Here is a 10,501-nt window from a genome sequence, read left to right as displayed (position 1 = left end):
ACTAAAAAGTAATGTACAGATAGATGCTACATGTGGATGAATCTTGAAGACATCATGAAAACCCTACTAATGAGTCCAATGCAGCCAGTGTGGGACACCCACTTATTCATCTAAGAGTCGTATTTTAAAAATAGTAGCAATCATTACACGCGGGCCTCGGTCACATGGTAAGTCAAAAAAGCCAGTCACAGAAGGCCATATATTATACAAAAAGTATATTAGTGGCTGCCGGCGGTGAGGGGAAAAGAGGGACTGAGAAGTGACTGCTAATGGGTACAGAGTTCTCTCTGGAGCGATGACTTAATAGTTATGGTTGCACAGCTCTGTGCACAGATGCACTAAAACCCACCAAATTGTATGGTTTAAGGGTAAATTTTGTGGTATGTGAATTCCTATTAAGCTCTCATGAAACAACAAAGAAGACAGGGTTTAATAAGAATACATTTTAGAGTTTCTTATTAAAGTAACTTTATTAATAATGCTATAGCACTTAAGTATGTATACAATAGTTACTAAAAATAAATCCATCATTTTTCCTTTTCCTGTGAAAAGTAGTACACGCAACAGGCTCGGTGACACTCTGATAAATACCCACGCTGTGTGGAATTCTCATAGCTTTTTCAGAGAACATTTAAGAAAGAAAGTGAGCTATACAATAACTTGACTGCTTTAACTCTGGTGAACTGTGGCAGTATAACGAAGCCACAGCTCATTATTCTTCAATACCAAATAAAGCTGGAAACTTGTATTCCTATTCTCTACTATATTAAGTGACCAGAATTAAATTACTGTGATGCTCAACTTTTCAACCATTTCATGTTTTTCACTCTTTCTATAGAGAACATCTGTTGTTTCTATTTGCTCCAAATTCCTCCCCTTTTGGGACGAGGCCCACCAGTCCTCCAAAGTGATTCTGATGGGAGTTATCAGTGACACTGCATATGACCCATCCAGGCTTGGCCAAGATCACAGCCCCCATCCCTTTTTCCACAGGGCCTGGTCCAAGGCAGGGAAGACCAGAGACAGTTCTTTTGTAGAATTTGATTTGTTACCCTGGAAAAGTTCTCTCTCTCCTCTTGGATCATAGATCTTAAGGATGTGAGCTTATAGCTGGCATTGGCCCATTATGTGGAGCGGGCCAGCCTGAAAATGAAATCAGGAAACAGAAAAACAGGGAGATGATGGTGAAGAGCCCTGGCAACACCACCTGGGGCTTGGCATCAGCTCTGCCCAGGGGCAGCAGTGAAGTTTTGAGGTTGTGACTTCAGTGAATCAGTGCAAATTAAATATTTCTTCTCTAGGGAATCAAACAGTTTATTTCAGAACAGACTGAATTAAAGAGAAAGTTTTATCCTCAACTTTCCCAGTAGACATCTTCTGGACAGGCTCCATGTTATCAATTGTGTCAGTTACATCAGTGGCCTGTACAAAGTGTGGAATCTGATTGAAGAGTCAAGTATGAAAATAATCATCTTTCCATTCTCTGTGCTTTAGAACGATCCTCAAAACACATTTATTATGCTCCCAACCCATACTGTTAAATTATTTTTCTTCTAAAAATAACAGAGCAAGAAAATATTTACTTTCTATATATTCATAACCAGAACTCATTCATTCTCCCAGCATTCTGTGGAGGGACAAGCTGGTCCAACTGAACAGATGAAGCAGAAAGTGTGCTTCCTATCTTGGCTTTGGGTGTCAATGACCAAAGAAGATCCTTTGCAGTTTTCATCTTGGTTTCAACTTAATGGTATTAATACCCTTTTCTTCCTCTGAATCTTGACCTGGTATCCAACTGAAAATAAATGTGCAATGAAATCAAATTAGGTACAATATAACTAAATCCAACTTTGGTAACGGGTATCACTACATGAGAGAAGTCAACCAGTTATTGGCAAAATAAACAAGGCAACTGTCAGAGCTATCGAGAAAAAACACAGTAATAAAGATGGCATTAACAGAAGTTCCACTTATGGGCAATCAGTAAGGATTTTCTTCTCAAGTAGAATCCAGATTACATTTAACTTTTTCTTCGGGCTAACATGTATTTTTCTCCTAGAAAATCTAGCTTTCTAGGTCTAGGTTAATATTCAAATATATTTCAAATCTTTAAATAAATAGCCACCGATGGGGAGAAAGAGCCTGGGAAATGCTAAGTAACATGCAACCACTTGAAAATCCCTCCAGTGAATTACTCCCTCATAGGCTACCAGCATGTTCTTTGACTTGAGCCTCACAGTGCAGCCACTTCTCAAGAGGCCTATAAAGGAGTAATTCACTTGAGGGATTTTTAAACGGTTATGTGTTACTTAACAGTTCCCAGGCTCTTTCTCCCCATCAGTGGCTATTTATTTAAAGATTTGAAATATATTTGAATATTAAAGTTCTAAAGTCAGCATGTGAGGCAAAATTGTACAGACACTATCACTCCCCAGACATTCTGTAAGAAGGATTTATTGTGGAGACAGACCCTACCAGTGAGTCCAGCACAGCCAGTGTGGAACAGGAAGCCATTTATTCATCTGGGCACTAGACGAAGTGGCTAAGAGCCACGTTTAAAAAATCTTTAAACACGACAATCATAATCAGGCTGGTGAGCTGCTCATAATATGAGGGAAGAGCAGGTTCAAACTTCCCATGGCACCTTCAAAGGGACACACGCCCAGCTGTCTAAAGTAGCAGGCAAAATTACCCACACAATTTAAATTGTTACGTTTCTGTTTTTTGCTAAGTATATATCACTAAGTTTCATTATTTAGGTGTGACATGACTCTTCTCATTTTGGAGAACTAATCACAGTCTTGAAGAAAGACTGCTCTTTCCAGTGTCAAAGTAGATATTTAGAAATGGTTGGAAGTGCTTTTTAATTTTTTATTCTAGATTTTTACAAATTTCTGCAGAAGATAAATTAACGTGAAAATATAAATTTAAAAATCTGATTAAGTTTTTGGAGATCAAAGAGAACTTCAGGTAGAGAATTTCAGGGATTTTATTTACAAACCTTGAAATTCTTGATAAATCTACAGGTTTGCATTTTAACAAAATACCTACATGAGAGAAGGCAAGGAAATCCTTTTTTTTTAACTGAATGACAGGAAAAGATGGCAGAGAATTGTGTCACTCAAGAAAGGAAACAATGTGGCCAAATTTAATCTCTCTTTGCAACCTCCCTGGATCTGACTAGCTAGCAAACATGCTCAAGTTCTTTATGACTGCTCCTGAGTCATAAATATAGAAGGGATTTGCAGTGTAGTTCCTAAACAAACAAAAGCATGCTCAAGTCCAAGGGAATGCTTTCTTTAAAGGGATGCTCATATTTCTGATTGCATTCTTTCCTTTCCCCAAGAAAAGGTCAGTTTCCATTCCAAAGACCTCTGTAGATCTTCTAAATTAAAGAATGTTAGAGTGGAACTCCAGAGATCTGTGATGCCTTTTTATGCCCTATTTCCAAAACCCATCACTTCAAAATTCAAACACACATTTTCTCCAGTCGTGAAATGCACAAGTGTATACAGCCTAGACCTCCACATTATGATTTTGTGTATAACTGTCAAATGACCTGAACTCAGAGTGACCAACACAACTTTAGCCCATTTATACTTGCTGAGACTTCATTCTCACACTTTCAGAAACTCATGAAGTTCAGCAGCTATGGTTAGCACAGTGACAGGCTTTCATGAATGCTACCTAACACTGAACACACCAGAGCAAGAAAGATTATCTACATCCTTTCTTCCAAACTGTATCTTTCCAAACTAGTTCACTGCAACTTCTCTATACCTATTAAGTCACTCACATATTTAACTGCATATAGCTAACTTTCAGTGTTAAGCTTTTAAAAATCTTTAATCACTTACCATTGATCTTTTACACTCAAAAAATGAATATTTCAAGGCTTTGCAGTATCCTTCCTTCAAACACTGCCGAGGAGATTTTCCTTCCTAGGGCACATAAAACCATATAAATATCTGGGAAATTTTCTCACAAAGTACAAAAGAATTGTTCTTCTGAAACAGTTCTTTTTAAAAACATTAAACAAAAGAGGAAAATAGAAAGTTATGTAAGAAGTCATTCGCAATTCATTTTAACTGTTGGTGCCTAAGGAGAAAAGGACAGAATGGAAAAAAAATTGTAAGATAACTTTTGGGCACCTTATGGGCACACCTTGAGTTCCTGAAAACACTGTTTCCATGGGCTACTTCAAAATGTTTATAAAAAATCTACAAAGGGATATCTTCATCTCCTTAAGGGTGAAAATTGTGAACTAGGTGCCCTAAAAGCAGAATATTTTTAGTGTTTGTACTAAACACTTTACATTGATATTAATGAGGCAGGCTGGAGTACTACTTAAATAGAAACACCTGGAACATTCATGTACCAGCAAAAATGTAAACCAAATTTCAACCACTCTACATAATCAGGGATTTCCCCAAGCCGATTTTGACTCTCCAACCCCATTACTGCAACCATTCCCCAAAACCTTTATTCTGCGGGTACCAGTCGCAAGCCCCCAGTTTTTACTATGAAAAAAAGCTAAAGAGTACCACATCTATGTTGCTCCTTTTCCCTAGGAATCTTGGCCACTTCCTATTCTGCATGTGTGAGTGGGTCCAGGATTTCAATTGTCATCTATTTAGTGATTCTTAAAAGTGGATCAGAGTGGCAATTTTCCTTGCAATATGACATTCCTCTCCAAACTTCGCCATACTGCCAATGGGGTGTGTTGTCCACATGAACGATGTGGACTCAGACAAAAGGTTGCAACTTAGGACTAGAACTATAGTTTTTTTTTTTTAAGAACTATAATTTATAAGCTAATGCCTCCTCAAATTGTATCTAAGATGCTACCTTTTTTTGCAAATTTTCATCATATACTGCCAACTGCCTGGTGGAAAGATCCACCTAGATCCGCTAAAGCTAAAAGAGAAACATTAGTTCATCATCCACTCCACCCTGAATAACAGACTGCTAGTTGTCCTCTCTTCCTTTATCCAGAATATGGCTGGGCACGATTTCGCACCTGCCTTTGCAGCTAGTTGTGGTCATGTGATTAAGTTCTAGCCAATGGAATGTGTGGGAAATAGGAATAAAACTTTTGGGTTGGTCCTTAAAGGAAGAACCTTGCTCCATAAGGTTACTAGGCCTGATGGTGTGGAAGCAAAGCAATCTCGGACAAGCAAAGCAACGAGAGTAAAATCCTATCTCCTAACACAGTGTCTGGAGCCACAGGGTCAACGGCGTCTGGGTCCATGGAAGACTAAGGGAAATAACCCAGGTCCTATCTACAGGCACAAGAACAAAAGAGAGAATTCTCTATCTTATTTAAGCCACTGTTATTCTGGGTCTCCGTAACATGCACGCGAACCTATACCCTAAGCCTTTTGCCTTCTCAGGTCAAGACCCATCAGTGCTCTCAAACATGGCTACCCAAGCACCAACCTAGGAAACTTTCAACTTATTGGGGGTGGGATGAGGGCAGCGAAGGAATCTGTACTTTCGTGCTGCCCCCACCTCCAGGTGATTTTGATGAAGAGTCAGCAGGCCTGGAAGCTGTTAATGGAGGCACAAAGGATACCCTGTGATAAGTCAAGTTCCCCTGACATAGCTTGAACCTTGGTGATCTCCCAGTAGTCATTAAGTCCCAAGAAGTCTCTCCAAGAGATGCCTTTTGAATCTGCCTTTTCCTTCCCTTCTTCAGCCCCACTGGAAATTATATCCTTACCACCATTATTCTGAGTTTCTCTAAGCCCCTCCAGCTCCTTGACTATCTGCCAGGCAGCACCTTGTTGAATCCCTCCAGAGTGAGCTGCCATGGGTTTCAGGTGGGTTAAAGATTGCCATGAGATCAGGTTAGCTTTATTCAAGAAGCTAAGGAATAAAAAGTCTCCACCATAAATAAGGTGGCCACACGGAGCAGGTAGACTTCAGCAGAGCTTCTCTTGGTCCTCAGAGTCCCCAGTGGGCAGTGGTGGGTGGTAGCTGCCAGTGACACTATCCAAGAAGGTAAGAGATTGTTCTGGACCTGCAAATCTCCTGCTATTGTGTTGCCCTTTTACACTCCAGTTGAAGTCGCCATTCAGGATGAATTTAACACAAACTGTACACGAACTTCCATTTAAAGGGCTGTCTATAGGACTTAGGTTCTTTCAGTTGACCAAATTTAGCATCAATAAGGCCACCTATTCAATGAGGAGAAAGAAGTCTATACCAGGTGTCCTGGCAATAATCTCTGCCTACAGCTTTCTAGCCTTCCAGAAATCTACCTTCTACTCAGGAGAGACTGTCCCATTCATCAGTATTTCGTCTCTGAAATTAGAGCTTGGCACTCAATAAATGTTTGTTAAATCAGTCAATGCAAAAGGCCAACTTAGAATTCTCCCTGCCACAGTATTGTCCTCTACTTCCAGTTTCTTTCCTCGGTTCTGCTCTATGTACTTCTTTCCTTGATTGCTCATCTCCGTGCCCTTCCTGATGCTGAATGTCAGGATAAAATGCAAGCTCTCCCCGCTGACACACACAGGCCCTCACACCTGGCTGCAACCTCCCTCTCAAGTCTCCAGTCACTCTTCCCATACTGCAGGGCACTGGCTCCTCCAGGACCTCCCACATCTCCCCACCTCTTGCTGGTCGTACAGATTTTCCCCACAACGACCACCGCCCCCTCTCCTTTTCTTGATAAACTACTACTCAACCTTTAAGACTCGGTTCAAATGTCACTTCTCTGGGAAGCTCCCAAATTCTGAAGCAAAATCAGATGCTCTTTACTGGTCTAAGGCATTTTCCCCTAAATCTATTCATTAAACAAATGTTTAATAAACACAGCCCTTATGGCAGGAATTTAGACTCTTACATGTCTCTTTCTCCCGTGAGACCCAGCTTATGTAAGTAGTGACTTTGTATAGCCAGTGCCTGATGCCACGCCCACCACTTAATAGGCATTTACTAGCTATTGGCTGAACATTCACTGCACAGTGAACGAAGCAGCAGACTGCAAAAGGCCCTGGACAGGGGAGCCTGGAAACAAGGGCACATCAGTTTCCTCATTTGTATAAGGAAGCTGAGCTGGATAATCTCTTAAGTTATAACAACTCCGAAGTTTTCCCAGACGCTGGGAGGCGAGTCTGGCTAAAGGCTAAAATCAGTGAACCAAACATAAGTCGTGACGTAGCGGAAGCACTAATACTAATAACTATGGTAGATGTCCACTTGGGGGTAACCTTTACTCTGAAATACCAGCAGCTGTCTGAAACTACATCCCCCAATGCCCAAAAATAATCGCACACAATTGACTGCCCTCTCATCTGGCCTCTATAACTGGAAAAGGCACTTGTGTTTTTACCTGAACTTCAAACCACAACCCAGGTCAACCTTGAACCTCACTGCAAATGCTTCAATACATTCGGTTTGGGTGCTGCGAAGACCCGTGCCTGGAGTGAGGGAAGAGTGCAGGGGAGAAACAAGATACAAAATCGTGAGCATTTGGAGTTGCCTCATTTACAACTTAGCACCCGAGAAGGCGGAGGACTGTAACTCAGAAACAAATCCAAACCCACACAAGGCACATTTGGCACACGCCCCCTACATACACAGAACTGCTAGCCACAACAATGTACCAGCTTTGCGCAAGCCTCTAAAATACTTCATTCTACAGATTCTCATGTCCTGGAGAGCAAGAAACCTGCCGTATTCGCCTGTATGCCTCCAGAACCTACTGAGGGCAAGCAAACGCTTCTCAGCCCGTGAGGTTTTAATCCTTACAAACCCCGAGGGGGCGGGTATCGTTATCTCCAACCTAACACCGGAGAGAACGGACGCTCGGTTCGCTCGGGGCATCGGCCCAAGTTCAGCAGACCGGGGATGTGACCTACACCAGGGACGCTCGACCGCCACCGCAGGTCGACCCGGAGACCTTCGCCGAGCCCTGCCTCCCCGTCGCAGGCGTCGTTACCACCCGCAGCGCCGGCCGCGCTACCTGCAGCACACAGTCCGATTGCAGCAGACACGTGCCCAGGTCCTCCTTCACGCCCGCGCACGCTCCGCCCTCTGGCTTGTCCTCGTAATACCGGGGCATGACGACGCCTCCCGCGACCAGCGGCCCCTACTCTCTTCGTCCGCGACCGCGGCTCCCCCGCGGAGAACGAACGAGGCCCGCGGCGGAAGGAACCGGAAGCCAGTTGCAACAACTTCCGGCGGACGCGCGGCGGCCCCGCCGGAGGGACTACGGGTGCCCGAGAGGCGGCGCGAGCGCGGCGGAAGTAGGCGCGCGTGACGCGTCGCTTCCCGAGTGCCGGCTGCTTTGCTGGAAGGGAAGCCGGACCGGCGGCGGACCGGGTCGATGCTGCAGCAGGACTCCAAGTGAGGCCTGAGGACCGCTCCCCGCGCGCTCGGCCCGGGCTCACGCCGGGGACTGTTTTCTCTGACAGCCCGCGGCCTGGCCTCGCTGCGGCCACTTCCGGCCTTCGGCCCGGGGAAGTCGCTGCATAAGATCAAGGGCTCCCAGGTACACTGGGATAGCAGGGAAAAGAACAGCTTTTGGTATAAGCACGTCCGAAATACTGCGTGGGACACAGTCACACGGAAACCTTAGTCGCCGCCCCTCTGAAATCCAGATGTAACTGGGGGTTACATGTTTGTATTTGCTAAACCTGGCAGCCGTCCCCGAGGCCCGGGGCCGGCGGGGAGCTCCTGGGCCCGGAGGCCTGCGACGTGGAGGCGGAGGCCCGCCGCCCGGGGCCGACTGGTTGGGTGGACGCTTAGGCTGTCAGTCCCTCTGTCGAGCTATCCCGGAAGCAAGACGCTAAGGATTAGAGCTTTGCTTTGTTTTTATATCACATCCGAGTGACCAGGTATACACTGGCGGGCCTGTGTGAATAGGCCGTGCATTTTGGCTTTTCAGTACCATCGTTTTCAAATCGGCTTCGACGTTGTTTTCTTGAGGCTTTTCCTTGAAGGTCTGGTGGTTAATTTTGAGTCAGGTTTCGACTGTCTGCGGCATTTCACTTCTCTGTGCCGCCTTCCCTCACCTGATGGCAGCTGCCTGGGAGGGCTGTCTGAGGATGGAGTTGAGATGAAGTGCAGAAATCGCATGCCCCCGGGTAGGGTGGTTCAGAAGGGCGAGGGGATACCCTTGCCTGCCAGCCCTCTGCGGTTCCCATGCCCCAAGACAAGCCTCAGAACCAGTTACGTTTGCTTTTCGCTCCTGACCCTTCTTAAGGGTTGGGGAGAACATATCAAGTGACCACCGCGCCAAATAACTCGGGAGAGGGTGCTGGTAGCCGAAAGCTTCTTCAGATTACGGGTTAAGTAAATTTTTTTCTTCCATCTAGGAAGATGTTACCAAGTACTTCAGTGAATTCCTCAGCACAGGGGAACGGAGTCCTGAACTCCAGGGATGCAGCAAGACACACGGCTGGAGCAAAACGCTACAAATACCTGCGAAGACTTTTTCGTTTCCGGCAGATGGACTTTGAGTTTGCTGCCTGGCAGATGCTTTACCTGTTCACGTCCCCACAGAGGGTTTATCGAAACTTTCATTACCGAAAACAGACAAAAGACCAGTGGGCCAGGGATGACCCTGCTTTCTTGGTCCTATTAAGCGTCTGGCTCTGTGGTAAGTGTTTGTTTTTCTGCGGTCGAGTTGAAAAACACATAGAGCATTTCAGATTAGGCTTGTCATTTGGAGGATCTTTTATCTTAAATGTGTTGTGGGTCAGAATTTGGGGATATTTGAAGAAATGTCTTCTTTTTTTTTAAGCTTCAAAAATCTTCCCAAGGGAAAGACAGTTGTATTCTTGATTCTACAGGTCCCAAGCAGATGCCAGGGTAAACTGTTACCTCTGGATTTTGAAAAGTGGGGGACAGAATTCACTTCGTGTTTTTAAACTACTGTGAATTAGTACCTCGGTGCCAACTTACTGTGAAAAGGAATATTGAAATTGAAAACTGCATTTCACAATTGGGCAGATCCAGAGTGAGAGGTGTCAAAGTACTAATGTGAATTAAGAAACTGCGTCTGAGTTCTCCAGTTTTGTAATGTAAGGGTCTCGGTTACCTTTAGGGTGTTGAAGTACATAAGATTTTGAAGTTTGTAGGGTCCTGAACTTTAAATATGTGAGTGCTTTCTCTGTACCGGCACTGCTCTAAATGCTGGTGCTACCATGGTGAACTAGCCTGGCAAGGCCCCTCCTCAGTGAACTTTAGATATTTCAGGCAGGGCACTGTGACTCAAACCTGTAATCCCAGCGTTTTGGGCGGCCAAGGCAAGAGGATTGCCTGAGCCTTTGGGTTCAAGACCAGCCTGGGCAACATGGTGAGACCTCGTCTCTGCAATAAAATAAAAATGTTAGCCGGGCGTGGTAGCACTCGCCTGTAGTTCCAGCTACCTGGAAGGCTGAGGTAGAAGGATCACCAGAGCCCAGCAGGTCGACACTGGGGTGACAGGAGTGTGCCGCTGTACTCTAGTCTGGGCAACAGAGTGAGACTCCAACTTTTTTTTTTTTTT

The 10,501-nt window shown here is 44.6% G+C and overlaps 2 protein-coding genes across 3 annotated transcripts in view; one reads left to right on the top strand and one right to left on the bottom strand.

Annotated features, from left to right (window-relative positions):
- Positions 1 to 443: 443 nt before the first annotated feature.
- On the bottom strand, positions 444 to 8,123 carry LOC103268470 (cytochrome c oxidase assembly factor 5). The gene is made up of 3 exons (XM_008066051.2): positions 7,973 to 8,123; positions 3,858 to 3,941; positions 444 to 1,795 (listed from the first exon to the last, which is right to left on the bottom strand). Exons 1-3 carry the CDS (start codon positions 8,069 to 8,071, stop codon positions 1,754 to 1,756), a joined length of 225 nt encoding a protein of 74 aa, XP_008064242.1. The 5' UTR covers positions 8,072 to 8,123; the 3' UTR covers positions 444 to 1,753.
- A 147-nt stretch (positions 8,124 to 8,270) lies between these two features.
- The window catches only part of UNC50 (unc-50 inner nuclear membrane RNA binding protein), an 8,934-nt gene continuing 6,703 nt past the window's right edge, over positions 8,271 to 10,501 (top strand). The window contains exons 1-2 of one of the 2 annotated variants that reach the window (XM_021716550.1): positions 8,271 to 8,355; positions 9,327 to 9,610. In XM_021716550.1, coding sequence (XP_021572225.1) covers positions 8,336 to 8,355; positions 9,327 to 9,610 — 304 coding nt within the window. In that variant the 5' untranslated portion in view covers positions 8,271 to 8,335. Of the gene's footprint in view, positions 8,501 to 9,326; positions 9,611 to 10,501 lie in introns of both variants that reach the window. The other variant, XM_008066049.1, reaches the window with a different exon arrangement.

This window comes from Carlito syrichta, unplaced genomic scaffold (assembly GCF_000164805.1).
Source record: "Carlito syrichta isolate Samal-C Ts95f unplaced genomic scaffold, Tarsius_syrichta-2.0.1 Scaffold308837, whole genome shotgun sequence".
Lineage (NCBI taxonomy): Eukaryota > Metazoa > Chordata > Mammalia > Primates > Tarsiidae > Carlito > Carlito syrichta.
The sequence above is the reverse complement of the archived record's forward strand: the minus strand, read 5'-3'. Positions and strand labels throughout refer to the sequence as shown.

Bases quoted from the DNA above. Each gene is read 5' to 3' on its own strand.
- LOC103268470 (XM_008066051.2), bottom strand. From the start codon at position 8,071: ATGCCCCGGTATTACGAGGACAAGCCAGAGGGCGGAGCGTGCGCGGGC. The intron at 3,942-7,972 runs GTAGCGCGGCCG...TATGTGCCCTAG, and splicing joins AATCGGACTGTGTGCTGCAG to GAAGGAAAATCTCCTCGGCA. The intron at 1,796-3,857 runs GTAAGTGATTAA...ATTTATTTTCAG, and splicing joins TTGAGTGTAAAAGATCAATG to TTGGATACCAGGTCAAGATT.